At 41.9% G+C, this 15,287-nt stretch overlaps 2 protein-coding genes across 2 annotated transcripts; both read left to right on the forward strand.

The window, feature by feature from the left end:
* Positions 1-284: 284 nt before the first annotated feature.
* Positions 285-2,975, forward strand: LOC143005800 (E3 ubiquitin-protein ligase TRIM35-like). Its single transcript, XM_076157188.1, has one exon. It carries the CDS (start codon positions 441-443, stop codon positions 1,872-1,874), a length of 1,434 nt encoding a protein of 477 aa, XP_076013303.1. The 5' UTR covers positions 285-440; the 3' UTR covers positions 1,875-2,975.
* A 6,699-nt stretch (positions 2,976-9,674) lies between these two features.
* LOC143005789 (E3 ubiquitin-protein ligase TRIM35-like) lies at positions 9,675-11,640 on the forward strand. The gene has a single exon (XM_076157174.1). It carries the CDS (start codon positions 9,807-9,809, stop codon positions 11,238-11,240), a length of 1,434 nt encoding a protein of 477 aa, XP_076013289.1. The 5' UTR covers positions 9,675-9,806; the 3' UTR covers positions 11,241-11,640.
* The last annotated feature ends 3,647 nt before the right edge of the window (positions 11,641-15,287 follow it).

A 15,287-nucleotide genomic window follows, 5' to 3' on the forward strand; every position in this document is an offset into this window, starting at 1 on the left:
CTACAGTTAGTATTCTCAGTGGCTCGGATGTTGTTTGTGTTTGTTGTCTGTGATCTCAGCTCCTTTAATAAGCAGAGAAGACAGTATTTTTACATCAAATCTTACATAGTACAGCTTTAGATTCAGTTTAGTCCCTTACATCACAGTACAGTGATCCGTGATTTTCACCAGGAAGTGCGCGATACAAGACATTTACAGGGTAAAATCTGAAAGTTGTGCTGTCACCACCATCTGCTGGTCACATTGTGATATTGCATAACTTCTGAATAAGAGGCTAGAGAAAGTGAAAGTGTATTTGTTGTCGCTGAACAGAGCCGAGACGCCATTACAGGGAGTGAGAGCTCACAAGACATTTGTGTTGAAGGACTTCAAAAACAAAGTTGGGACAACTTCAGTTTGGTGAGTTTTACAGTAAATAGACAATCTGGATACCAGAGAAAATGGCAGAGAAAATTTTACTTGAAAGTTACCTGAGCTGTCATGTGTGTACAGAGACGTTCAGAGATCCTGTGACTCTGGGCTGCAACCACAGCTTCTGTTCCAGCTGCCTGGAACAATTCTGGAAACAAGCTCAAAACAAAAACTGTCCGATTTGTAAAAGGAAATCATCAAAAGCTAATCTCGGAGTGAACTTTACTTTGAAGGAACTTGCTGACTCCTTTGTTGGGAAACTGAAGTTAAGACCATCTGAGACTCAGAAAGAAGAGGAAGAGGAGGAAGAGGAGCTGGTGTGTAGGAAACATAAAGAAAAGCCCAAATTGTTCTGTAAGGACGAGCAGAGAGCTTTGTGTTCTGTCTGTGAGTTCTCACTCCATCAAAGTCACAATGTGGTTCCTATAGAACAAGCAGTCAGTGAGCTGAAGGACCAACTGGAATCTGATTTAGAGTCTCTGCAGGACAAGAAGAAGAAATACAAAGAAGCTAAAGAAACATACAATGAAATGATTGAACACTCCAAGAAGCAGCTGATGTCCACAGAGAAGCAGCTCAGAGCCCAGTTCAACAAGCTCCAGCAGCTCCTGAAAGAGGAAGAGGAGTCCAGACTGGCAGCTCTGAGGGAGGAAGAGGAGCAGAAGGGGAAGGCTATGGCCAGAGAGATGAAGATGGTTGAGGAGAAGCTCTCCTCTCTCTCAGACAGTATCTGTGCTGTTGAAGAAGAGCTGCAGAAACACAACGTGTCCTTCCTCAGCAGTTACAAAGCCACTCAGAGCAGAACCAGATCCCAGTGCTCACTGTCAGATCCACAGCTGCTCTCAGGAGCCCTGATAGATGTGGCCAAACACCTGGGCAACCTGTCCTTCAGAGTCTGGGACAAGATGAAGGACAACATTACCTTCACTCCTGTCATTCTGGACCCAAACACTGCAAACGGATGGCTCTATCTGTCTGATGACCTGATCAGTGTGAGATATGGAGACACAAACCACCAACAGCTTCCTGAAAATCCAGAGAGAAACACTATATATGCCGATGTTCTGGGCTCTGAGGGCTTCAGCTCAGGGAGACACAGCTGGGAGGTGGAGGTGGTAGACCATCCTGCCTGGACTGTTGGTTTGGCTAAAGAGTCAGCTGACAGGGAGGGGGAGATGTATGCTTCACCAGAATATGGATTCTGGTGTTTGGATCATCGTAGTGGAAAATACACTGATGGACTTGGTGGAACAGTGAGAGTGAAGAAGAGTCTCCAGAGGATCAGAGTCACGCTGGACCATGACAGGGGGGAGGTGTCCTTCTATGACCCAGAAGACGCAACTCACATCTACACTTACAGAGACACTTTCACTGAGAAACTGTTTCCATATTTCAATGTTGGAGAAGCTGCTGATGCAAAGAGCAAAGAGCTCAAAATCTGTCAGGCTGAGATTTCTCTGTGATTTCACGTCACGTTATAAACTAATATTATGTTTAAGGAAAATGATTGTGGCAGTTTCCCCTGCCACTGGTAACGCACTACATTAGCACACCTCTCCATCATTCAATACACTGACCACATGTTAGCCAGGTAGCCTACTATAGTTAGTTTGGTGGGTGCACACACTGAGCTCCACGTTACATCTGAAGTTTCCTGTGCTAGTTACTTTCATACAGTTTGCAGAGTCACACACAAACACGGTTATTGTTTAGGGGTATCACTTTATTAGGTGAATATTGGAAAGGCCTAATTGTTTTCTTACCACAGTGCTTCCCGGTGCTGGGCAGGGATAAAGGACCCGAGCCTTGTTGTAGGCGGCCTTTTGTAATGCCTGAGTAGCCTGTAGGGAGCATGCTCAGTCCATCTTAGTGAACCCTAACCAATGTGGGGTTAAAAGGGGTTTGTAAGCTTATTTCTGGATTGAGTATGTGTGGTAAATAAGTGTGAGCAGTATATAATGATTTCTGGTATGGTAAATTACCTGTGGGGTTTATAGATTATGTGATTGATTCCAATTAAAGGTGGTACGGTCCAGTGGGACAGGCCAAGCCTTTTAATGGAGGGGATGGTGGTTTGCGTGGTGCGTTGTAACTATTTGTTGTGTTTTGTTTTGACGGATGCAATTTTGAGTTACTTTTTGCTCACAAACTGCCTGGACTGTATTTGAAGGACAATAATCCACGTCATCTTTCGCATCCAATGGACTCTGTTTTGGTGACTTTTTGGACATTTGAAGGTCAAACTACACCGTTTCCAGTTAGCCTCCAGGCTCACTACCCACACTCGAGGGGGCGGAGTGTGACAATGATTTTAAACTAATTAAGGATCAAATTATTCCAACATTGATTTTGTTTTTCGTGTCTTATTTGTAGGTTTCAATCTGTGATCATTTGAGATTTAATCCAGAGAGAAACACTAAATATGTTGTGTTTTACTGTCCAGGATGAAGATGTTGTGATGTAATCAGCTGTTTTCTGTTTACAGTGTGTGTGTGATGAGGCTGAGGTTCTCTCATGTTAGCTTGTGTTTCTCCATCCTGCAGCATTTAGAAAGGTTGAACGTCTGCTTGTTTCTCTGATGGAGGTTTATGATCCAGAGAAACATGAAGCACAAAGTCATGTGGAGGGTTGAGAGAAATACATTTGTCACCACTGTCACTGTTGAAATGTTTCATGGAAGAGAAATCATTTGATCTGTGCACAAATATTAAATCATCTCTTTCATCATCTCTTTTCTGTGTGTATCCATAGTTACACAGTGCAACATGTTGTGCAAACGTATCTGCTGTAAACACACAGAGACGTTGACTTTCTATTGAAACTGACATTTTATAGATAACACCATTACACATTTTCTGTAGTAGCAGAAACACGTGTAGCACGGAAGAGAACAGAGCAATTATCTGCAGAATCAGAGAACTAGAGGATGAATATGATCATACAGACCAAAGGGAGACAAAGGGGAAGAAGAAAGAGACACAGCAGAGAAACCAGAGAATCAGGCTGGAAACAGGGCGACGAGGAGGAAGAGTGAAAGACGACAAAGAGGAGCAGACTCAGCGTTGTCAGTGCAGCTTAGTGAGTGTGTGCAGGAAGACAACAACAACACAATATTGGCTATAAAAGATGAAAAGTGGAGAGATGAAGATCATTTCATTTAAACTGCAGGAGGGTTTCAATTCATTTGCATCCAGATTGAATGTCCTTATAAATGTAAACGTTGTGTTTCCTGCTTGTTCAGTACATAAGATCATATGGAGCAAGAAGAGCTCAGACTTTGCTTCCATTGATAGAAAATAGAGAAACTATCATTGAAAACACAAATAAGCTTCTGTTTATAAACCAGAGTCCTTTAAAGGAAACTTAAACATTATGTGTTTAACCTTTTTACTGCAGATGATATGATTATAATATGATTATTGCTTTGAGTGATTCGATTTTCACTTTCCTATATTCAAAATAAACACGATTGTCTAAATATTAAACTTAATTCTGTATTATAACACTAAATTCCTCTTATTGTGCAGCTACATGAAAGCATCAGTCTGCCGTCCATCTGCTGTCCTGTTGGTGCTTTACTCTGTGTGATTGCGCCCCCTGCTGGAGCTCCTTCTCTCCCTGCAGCGCCTTCTTTCCTGTCAGCTGCTCTGGAGGTGTGCTGCTCTGCTCCTCAGTGTTGTTCTTTGCTTTGGCTGATTTGTGGAGGTTTTCCCTGATTTCTTTCTACATCTGCATTTGCTGTCTGCACAGAGTCACAGCAGAGGAAACCGTCACTGCAGCTTTGACATTTTCATTCCAAATGTTAGTGAGACGTGCTGCCATGATGGATGCTTTAAAGGTAAATCAACAAACTAGAAGACTGACCTGTTGTTTCCTCTCATCAGGACCACGTCAATACATCCTGCTTCTTATACAGCTTCTTACCAAAGAAACTCATAATTTCACAGAGTATATTCAACATATTAACAATACTTTCATTTAAAATGAATATCTGCTGAGGACAAATGTTCCCATTGGCGTCTCTCCGGCTGTCTGTGGCTGCAGGTCATGTGTGTGATGTAAACATGGGAAAGTGGGAGTAAAAACAAAGCAACATCTCCAGTGGAAAGTAGTTTGGAGGCGTCCAACAGTGTGGAAAGAGTCTCACCTGTACTGGTTCATTTCCTGCCTGCAGAGTGGGTCACCTTGCTGTTACACCAACATGCCTCAGGGTGTCGCCGCTGTGACTGAAATGAGTTTATGTGAATATTTATCTCTTGATGGCACATTGTTCTATGTGAAAGGTCCTGAAGGTCATCAGAGCCAAAGAGGTTTGAGGCACAGAAGAGGCTCATTCCATCTGTAAACAAAATAATAAACTTTCATAATGCATCAACCCAACCATCGTACAGAGCATGTAACACATGTCCCACACGGGCACTCTGGAGCTTTTCACCTTCAGATGCGTAAAGAACTCAATAATACAAATAGTAAAAATAAAACAGTAAACTAGCGCTGTCTAAAAGTACCCCTCTTTTGATTCAAAATGAAGATTTACCCACAGAGTCATGTATGTTATAGATTCAGGAACAGTGTATCACTCTGAAAATGAAAGGATTGGGGGTCAATATTTATGGCTGCTCCCTGTTATCCTATTATTATGTATTAGATTCAATTTAAAATGTTCCCACTTCTGTAGAATTTTAGTCATTTGTTCAGTTGTATCCCCCAGCCAATAAACATTTCTTCTTTTTGATGGTACGCTCATTTGAAGATTGATTCCAGAAGTGTCAATGTACAGTCCTTGTGGTGAACACCAGCTTTTTACTTTTAATTTACATAATCCATCTCTCCCTAACAAATTGACATGAATTTTAGAGCAGTTTGTCTTCCGTTAGTCTTCGTTGGGGTGGCTGATCACCAGAGCCCCGTTCGGTCCAATTGGGAGCTGGCCACGGGTTTGATGGGCAACTTTGGCGATTGTGTCCGGGCTGCCCGCATCCCCAGCAGAGTCTTGGAGGTCCTTGTCTTGGAGGTCGTCCCCCCTTGCCTCCTCTGCGGTGCGATGCAGGTGGTCTCCTCATCTTTGGAGCCTGTTGTTGTAATCGTTGCTATTGGGAATAGACATTGATGATGGGAGGGGGTTGGACAGGAGGTGGAGCAGAGGGTTGAGTGACAGGTGTCTCTTCACCTGACTGACTGTTCAGAACTGGGACTTGAAAGTTTTTCTTATATTTGTTAGTCAGTTCACTAAGTTGTAGCTGAGCAAGTTTCCTTTGAATGTCTTTCTCCAGCGTCCTCATTCTCTCCTCATCCTTTCTGTATTTTTCTGTGGCATGTACCACATGGTCACAGAATTCTCTGTGCGACTTTAATGTCAGTCCCACAACGTCCTCCAATCTGCTTTTTACTGAGCTTGGCATGGCCTCTATCACTGATGTTCTGAACAGTGTGGTTAGTAGAGGGCTTCTCTCAGCTTCCTCCTCAGTTTCCTGCCTCCATCGGATATTCTTTCCTCAGGGCCCCCCATAAGCCAGCTCCATATGGATTGAATTCAGTTCCATCGGCTAGTGGATCAATCATCCAGTGTGCGCCACTCATGCCCGAGACATTTTCCATCGTTGGCGCCCCCATGGTTCGGGCCCACAGTGCCTTAATGTCACCAAGAGCCAATATTTTGCCCACTGTCTCTTCTTCGAATGCTTTTATCCATTTGCTGGCCGCCTCATGGATGTTAGGAAGTCGAGCAATCAGCCCCTCAAGGTCGAGTGTTTGCCAAGGGATATACTGTCCCTGTGCCCCCTTTATCAATATTGGATATTGCCCAGGGTCATATCTGTCTGGAGGCCTTATTGCAGGTCTGTATCTAAGGTCATAATCGTTCTCTTTTCTTTTGGCCCCCTGTTGGCTTCCTGCAGCAAATGTAAGACTTCCTGCCACAATATCTTTCTTTTCTGCTTCCAGAGATCCTTCAGTGTAACTTCCTCGAGCTTCACTTCCTACTTTGCTCTGTCATATACTGTGTCTTCTCTTCTCCTTTAGCATCTCTTTGCCCTTTTTCCAATTCTGTCTCTACTTCTATCTCTTGATACCTGGTATGTTCCTGTTTTTTTTCACCTAGTTGGTCAAACTTCAAGCAATATGCCTCTGCCTCTTCCTCTTTCAGAGCCTGGTTTCTCTCTGCAAAACAATCTAAGACTTTTGGTTTGACCTTCGTAACTTCCTTGTTCCTTTCTCTACTGTAAACTTTTGGAGTCGACTCTTTGTATTGGACAGGACATGCTCTGTAAGGAGCTAAGTCAATGTCTCCTGAAACACTAGCTGTTTCTTTGTCTGCTTCGTCTGATTTCTCTCAACCTGTTCCTGTAATTTGTGCCTTCATCTTTGAACAATTTAATTGTCTCTTCCTCTTTCTCTCTCTTCTGTTGTCTTTTCTTGCCTTTGTCCGACGGTTTGTAGTCTTTTATTCTCAGTTGCATCTCTTCACATGCATTGACATCAAATGTGCCTCCAGCTGGCCAGGGACTGCACAGGTTTTGAGTTAGCTTTACCCATTTTTCAGATGTTTTCTCTATGTCTTTTTGCTCAGGGGATATTTCATTCCCAAGAGGGTTACCGGTATCCCGTCCATTTCTGCTGTACGTATCAACAATTTCAATATTGTCTGTTGATGTTTTTATACCTGGACAGGCTCAATTGCGTAGTTTTAGAACGGCAATAATTACAATTTGGTCTTATTCACTAAGTTAAGCAGCATACATGTTTCAAGCACAACTTATAGTAGTTATATGTCCTAAGTCACCTCTTCTTAAGCACTTATTCTGAATTCAGCATCTGGTAATACATTTAAATTAAACAATGCAACAATATATGCCAATACTGTATTGTAGCTCTCAGTTTATGTATAGAAAATGTGGTGGTCAGACCTGACTCCAGAGTCTCAGATGGGGAGGAGGGAAGTCAGCCTCTCTCCTTTCTTCCTGTTTAGCAGGCCCGAGTGTGTGAGATCTAGGCACGCCCACTCGGTGGTATACGCCCCTCCTATGCTTCAGTCGGGCACAGGACAGCGCTGCGTACACATCTGTCTCAACACACTGGGTGAATATAGCAATACAGCACAGAATATAGCAACAGTTAAGTTTTAGCTATTTTTCTACCCAGCAACAGCAGTGCTCCCGCAGCACACAACAAAACAGCACTGCAACAGCTTTTTAACCGATTATGTTGCCAGAAGGAACATTCAACCATTAATTTTGCGGCTACTTTATGGTACAAGTTTTTACTAGTTGTACTTCTTCTACAATTTTCAGCTTCAAATTTCAGATTTTAATGTACTTCGTATTTGCAATGGTGCCCAGACTGGACACACACACGGCTCCCTTTTGTTCTTGCAGTCACACACACAGGGACCACTTCCTCACTACACACATGCATTCAATTCTGTCAGCGCTGACCACACACATACCCACACACACTGCTATTGTCAATTTAAATATTGAAGGGACAGCAATTGTAACAATTAACAACAGCTTATATGGCAATTCTAAGATTTCTGTTCTTTTGAATTACATTACATTACATTACGATCATTTGGCAGACGCTTTCATCCAAAGCGACTTACATTACATTACCAACCTTCGCAGAGGGAGGAGCAATTGAGGGTTCGGTGCCATGCTCAGGGGCACCTCGGCAGGGGCTCGAACCGGCGACCCTCCGGTTCCCAAGCAGAAGCTCTACCCACCTATCTCTCTATTTGTCCAAATTATTTGTTTACTCTGATCTATGTATCTCTGAATTAATAACTTTAGTTAGGTCTCATTGAGAAGTGGGCAAGGTGTGATTGTCCTGGTGCGTGTCTCTCTCTTTCTCAGGGTCTCGGGAGACAAAACCCAAGCTCAAGTACTTAAGCGGGACCTCTTATGCATTATCACTTATCTCCTCTTATTGAGCCCTAATTCTTCAACTTTTAGCTTTTCACATCAACTTTTAGATTTTTGAAAATTACTTTAGTGCATTTAAAAAGTCAATTTCAATTATGCAGAAATATAGCAAATTTCCACATCTAAAATGCTCCAATTACTGTAGTTTTAATTCTGTAAGTACACTTATATGTTTTACTTCTGTTGAATTCTCTTTTGATTGATTTTACTTACAGAACTTCTCCTAAACGTCCTCTCCTCCAGTTATATTGTTGTTATATATTTAATACTGCTATAGATCAATCGGACCCGCTGATATGGAAACTGCAATGTATTTTTGAAGAAGCAAACCAACCTTTTCACAGGAGAGCCGTTTCTCTCGTTGTCTTCCTGTGAGCCAGCAAATCTGATTTTACTCTCCTAGTGAGCCGCAGAGAGCTCATATAGTTTTTGTAGAAGAATCTCTTGTATAGTCGTTCAGGACCCCCGAGCTCCTTGAGGTTTCCAGCAAATAAGAAATGTTTTTACGCATTCCAAAGTCTCATTTATGGAACGTTTGACACCTTTGTTAAAATCATTCAAGATGCGTCTTCGGGTTAAAGACGACTGGGACTTCCCAGCATTTTGTTGCGCAATCTTCTCTTTCACACACACACACACACACACACACACACACACACACACACACACACACACACACACACACACACACACACAAGCCCAGCCTCGATTCTCCCTCTTCTCTAATCAGATTCTTTGTTGTGAGTTTTAACTCCACTGAACTTACCAACCAGACGACGGACCTCCAGGCAGCGGTGGGAAAACAGGAGTACATCACACACGGCCCAACTGTGTGAACAAGCGTTCCATTGTGTTGACTCTGTATTCAATAACAGTGTTTGTGAACTAATATATTACAAAATGAGAGTGAAACTAAACCACCACACAACCCTTTGACACCTTTACATGAAACTCTGCATCATGAGCCGTCATCTCTCTTTATAAACCCACAAAGTTCAAAGAAAAACAACTTCCGTTTAGTTCAATCTAATTACTCTACAGTTAGTATTCTCAGTGGCTCGGATGTTGTTTGTGTTTGTTGTCTGTGATCTCAGCTCCTTTAATAAGCAGAGAAGACAGTATGTTTACATACAAATCTTACATAGTACAGCTTTAAATTCAGTTTAGTCCCTTACATCACAGTACAGTGATCCGTGATTTTCACCGGGAAGTGCGCGATAGAAGACATTTACAGGGTAAAATCTGAAAGTTGTGCTGTCACCACCATCTGCTGGTCACATTGTTCTATTGCATAACTTCAGAATAAGAGGCCAGAGAAAATGAAAGTGTATTTGTTGTCGCTGAACAGAGCCGAGACGCCATTACAGGGAGTGAGAGCTCACAAGACATTTGTGTTGTAGGACTTCAAAAACAACGTTGGGACAACTTCAATTAGGTGAGTTTTGCAGTAAATAGACAATCTGGATACCAGAGAAAATGGCAGAGAAAATTGCTCTTTTCGAAAGTTACCTGAGCTGTCATGTGTGTACAGAGACGTTCAGAGATCCTGTGACTCTGGGCTGCAACCACAGCTTCTGTTCCAGCTGCCTGGAACTATTCTGGAAACAAGCTCAAAACAAAAACTGTCCGATATGTAAAAGGAAATCATCAAAAGATAATATCGGAGTGAACTTTACTTTGAAGGAACTTGCTGACTCCTTTGTTGGGAAACTGAAGTTAAGACCATCTGAGACACAGAAAGAAGAGAAAGAGGAGGAAGAGGAGCTGGTGTGTAGGAAACATAAAGAAAAGCCCAAATTGTTCTGTAAGGACGAGCAGAGAGCTTTGTGTTCTGTCTGTGAGTTCTCACTCCATCAAAGTCACAATGTGGTTCCTATAGAACAAGCAGTCAGTGAGCTGAAGGACCAACTGAAATCTGACTTAGAGTCTCTGCAGGACAAGAAGAAGAAATACAAAGAAGCTAAAGAAACATACAAGGAAATGATTGAACACTCCAAGAAGCAGCTGATGTCCACAGAGAAGCAGATCAGAGCCAAGTTCAACAAGCTCCAGCAGCTCCTGAAAGAGGAAGAGGAGTCCAGACTGGCAGCTCTGAGGGAGGAAGAGGAGCAGAAGGGGAAGGCTATGGCCAGAGAGATGAAGATGATTGAGGAGAAGCTCTCCTCTCTCTCAGACAGTATCTGTGCTGTTGAAGAAGAGCTGCAGAAACACAACGTGTCCTTCCTCAGCAGTTACAAAGCCACTCAGAGCAGAACCAGATCCCAGTGCTCACTGTCAGATCCACAGCTGCTCTCAGGAGCCCTGATAGATGTGGCCAAACACCTGGGCAACCTGTCCTTCAGAGTCTGGCACAAGATGAAGGACAACATCACCTTCACTCCTGTCATTCTGGACCCAAACACTGCAAACAGATGGCTCTATCTGTCTGATGACCTGATCAGTGTGAGAAATGGAGACACACACCAACAGCTTCCTGATAATCCAGAGAGACACACTTACTATGCCGATGTTCTGGGCTCTGAGGGCTTCAGCTCAGGGAAACACAGCTGGGAGGTGGAGGTGGGAGACCTTCCTTTCTGGTATGTGGGTTTTGTTAAAGAGTCAGCTGACAGGAAGGGGAAGAGGGATGTTACAATAAAATCTGGACCCTGGTGTTTGGTGCTTCATAATGGAAAATACACTGATGGACTTGGTGGGACAGTGAGAGTGAAGAAGAGTCTCAAGAGGATCAGAGTCCAGCTGGACTATGACAGGGGGGAGGTGTCCTTCTACGACCCAGAAGACGCAACTCACATCTACACACACAGAGACACTTTCACTGAGAAACTGTTTCCATATTTCAGTGTTGGAGAAGCTGCTGATGCAAAGAGCAAAGAGCTCAAAATCTGTCAGGCTGAGATTTCTCTGTGATTTTCTGTTTTGGTGGTGGAGTTAGACTTTTCATTATTCACTGTAGGAGAACTGAGATGAATGAAGATGAATGACTTTGATCAACTTTATTCATGGGTTAAGTTTGTTTAAACATGAATGTCACGTTATAAACTAAGATTATGTTCAAGGAAAAGGATTTAAAACTAATTAAGGATCAAATTATTCCAACATTGATTTTGATTTTGTAGGTTTCAATCTGTGATCATTTGAGATTTAATCCAGAGAGAAACACTAAATATGTTGTGTTTTACTGTCCAGGATGAAGATGTTGTGATGTAATCAGCTGTTTTCTGTTTACAGTGTGTGTGTGATGAGGCTGAGGTTCTCTCATGTTAGCTTGTGTTTCTCCATCCTGCAGCATTTAGAAAGGTTGAACGTCTGCTTGTTTCTCTGATGGAGGTTTATGATCCAGAGAAACATGAAGCACAAAGTCATGTGGAGGGTTGAGAGAAATACATTTGTCACCACTGTCACTGTTGAAATGTTTCATGGAAGTGAAATCATTTGTTCTATGCACAAATATTAAATCATCTCTTTCATCATCTCTTTTCTGTGTGTATCCATAGTTACACAGTGCAACATGTTGTGCAAACGTATCTGCTGTGAACACACAGAGACGTTGACTTTCTATTGAAACTGTCATTTTATTGATAAGACCTTAACACATTATCTGTAAGTAGCAGAAACATGTGTAGCACGGAAGAGAACAGAGCAATAATCTGCAGAATCAGAGAACTAGAGGATGAATATGATCATACAGACCAAAGGGAGACAAAGAGGAAGAAGAGAGAGACACAGCAGAGAAACCAGAGAATGAGGCTGGAAACAGGGCGACGAGGAGGAAGAGTGAAAGACGACGAAGAGGAGCAGACTCAGTGTTGTCAGTGCAGCTTAGTGAGAGTGTGGAGGAAGAAGATGGCCCAGGTTCAGAGTGACCACAGTCACTGCAGCTCGTCTCAGTGAAGCTTCATGTGACTGAAGGCAGCAGAGCCTCACTGAGCTCAGGATGACAACAACAACACAATATTGGCTATAAAGGATGAAAAGTGGAGAGATGAAGATCATTTCATTTAAACTGCAGGAGGGTTTCAATTCATCTGCATCCAGATTGAATGTCCTTATAAATGTAAACGTTGTGTTTCCTGCTTGTTCAGTACATAAGATCATCTGGAGCAAGAAGAGCTCAGACTTTGCTTCCATTGATAGAAAATAGAGAAACTATCATTGAAAACACAAATAAGCTTCTGTTTATGAACCAGAGTCATTTAATGGAAACTTAAACATTATGTGTTTAACCTTTTTACTGCAGATTATATGATTTACTTTCAATCTGATACAGATTTATATTTGTAAATTATTGATTTGACTGATAAGATTTTTACAACTTTCTTTATATTCAATGCAAACACTGATAATTTAGAAATGCAATTCTAAAATGAATTATATTCAGCTCAATACCTTTGCATAATGGTCTGGTAGATTTGTCTGTCTAATAACATGTCTGCTATTCAAATGTTGCTCTGATTGGTGCTTTACTCTGTGTGATTGCGCCCCCTGCTGGAGCTCCTTCCCTCCCTGCAGCGCCTTCATTCCTGTCAGCTGGATCAGAGTTCAACAAGTTCTCCTCCAACTCTCTCAGTGACGTTGAAGAAGCTGCTGCTCTGCACTGACAACATGGAGCCGTGTAGTAAAGCTTGCTAAATAATCATCATCACATCCCCTCATAGTCATCCTCTAATCACTGTCATCTTCATTATATCATCTAACCCTAACCAAAGTGGAAAGGTGTGGTATACCAGCATTCAGTAGAAAGGGAAAAACAAAAAGGAAAACACCAAAAACAAGTCGTCCTGTTGATGCAGAGAAAATGCAGCTATGATGGTATAGTTAGTTGCAGGTGTGTAATACTGTGTACGCCCTCGTTTTAAATATGTGACTCTTATTAAAGTGATGTTGAAGGCTAGCAAACACACTAAAGAAGAACAGAAAAACAACACCTTTGCATCGTACATGCTGCTATTTCTTCCTTTTTGGGTGTGGAGGGACATTTAACACCAACAAAGCTGGATCATTCAAGTATAAAGTGATCAATGTCCCACTCAGGCAGTGATGACGACCTGAGTGGATCAAATCAATGGAGAAGATGAGCCAAAGGGAAAGTCCAAAACATTATAAATGTCAAGTTGATGAAGAAAATTAGCAGGGAACCAAAAATGATAATTCAAACAATGTTGGTCTGTGTTTCAGGTCACACATGCAGGATACAGATTGGGTGCACTCTCCTTTCAAACACACTGGTGGTGTTTTACATGGAGCAGTGTCCCAACCACAGACATTACATGAGCTGTACAATAGCAAAACCACAAAGAAAGAAAAGCAACAAAGAATTATTCACCACAATAAATAGATAAATACAGAATCCAAATAAATATGAACCTGAGGACGAATCACCAAATCAACCAACCGCCCAGTCTCATATATCTTGGTCTGACCAATCAGGGCAAGACGACTGTGAAGGCAGCAGATGGTGGGAAATGAAAGCGGAACTGAAAAATCTGTTTTCAGCTTTGTGAAGTCCATGAGTTCATTCCCAACGACCCGGGCACAAGCACGTTACTGTGTATCACACAAAGTGTAACACAGGTCACAGAGCATGACAGTCCAAACACAAATCAGGACAAATCACATCAAATCATGAGAACAGTTCAGTCCTGGGATGAAGGCAGAGGACTGATGTGTCCTCTGAAATAAAGCCTTCTGTTCCCAACCTTCCCCTCTAACATGACACATGCCTAACAAACTCAGAGCATGGATGTACTCTCACACACAAACACACACACACATAAGTATGCACACACCCACTGCACCATGTGAGGAGGGACTGTCCTTAAGTGAGGAACCAGATGACAAAGCAAACAGTCTCTTTCTGCTCTTTCGGACAAGCTCAAACATTTTGTTGCGGCTTTTTGTCAATTAAAAGAAAATCATAATGAAATTAGATTTCAAAATTATTTATATGCTTAGATTTAAGAATGTCTGCATGTTTCCATTTCCATACATGCAATTTGTTGCGATTCCATTCTTCTAGATTTCACTTTGAATCACACCACAGTTTGAGAACCTCTGTTCTAAGACAATTGTACTGCAGTGCCGGGCAGTAAAATTAGATCAACTTATCTTCATAAATAAAAGACCAATGTATCATGTTTCAGCTTTTCAGTAATAATGAAGAAAACTCAAACGTTCAGAAACAATGAGTTGGTAACAGGAAAGTCAGCAGGTGGAACAGGACTTCTGTGTCATGTTCAAGGGACGCCTCTACAGTAGGACCTGTTCTGTTAGTCATTTTCAATGGAAGACAAACACACTGATTTACAAACATACTGATATCCAACAGTTGTCTAGCAACAGCAGGAGCAACCAACAGCCCCACCCAGGAGAAACAGGTTCCTTCAGTTCTACAAAGTCATTCCTTTTGAATAAGCAAAGCACAAACACACACACAAGCACTCACTCTCTAGAAAAAAACGCTTCTGTTCCTGAATTGAAGTGCATTTTGATACAAAATGTGAGTGTTGAGTGTTGGATATCGACATTTTGTAAATGTTTACACAAAAGACGCTTATTCAGCTGGTTTGGGTGGAGAATCAGCCATGTGGATAAATGTTATGAATAATGTAAAACAGGAGTAGCTCTCCTACACTTTTATTTTGTCAAAGTAGCTCTCCGAGGCAAAAAGGTTGGAGACCCCTGCTCTACACTCACAACTCACATCCATGAAACACACCCCTTCCAAAGAAAAAAGAAATGTTGACCATGAGTTTAGGTGCAGTAAAAGATAACATACATGAAGCAAATTACAAAAACTGCCAATATAATTTTCCACTTAATAACCACACTAAAACACAGCCACTGTTAATATTGGGACAAAATCATGCTTCCTTAAAAAGATAGAGGAAAACTTAAAAAATTCATCAACTCTAGGTACCACTGGCATCAAATTTGAATTATACAAATGACATCATA

The sequence above is a fragment of the Genypterus blacodes genome, unplaced genomic scaffold (assembly GCF_046128005.1).
Source record: "Genypterus blacodes isolate CSIRO-AG114 ecotype Tasmania unplaced genomic scaffold, CSIRO-AGI_Gbla_v1 ptg000072l_1, whole genome shotgun sequence".
NCBI classification, from domain to species: domain Eukaryota; kingdom Metazoa; phylum Chordata; class Actinopteri; order Ophidiiformes; family Ophidiidae; genus Genypterus; species Genypterus blacodes.

What these genes read in the sequence shown, in the direction of transcription:
- LOC143005800 (XM_076157188.1), top strand. Translation starts at nt 441, where the DNA reads ATGGCAGAGAAAATTTTACTTGAAAGTTACCTGAGCTGTCATGTGTGT.
- LOC143005789 (XM_076157174.1), top strand. Translation starts at nt 9,807, where the DNA reads ATGGCAGAGAAAATTGCTCTTTTCGAAAGTTACCTGAGCTGTCATGTG.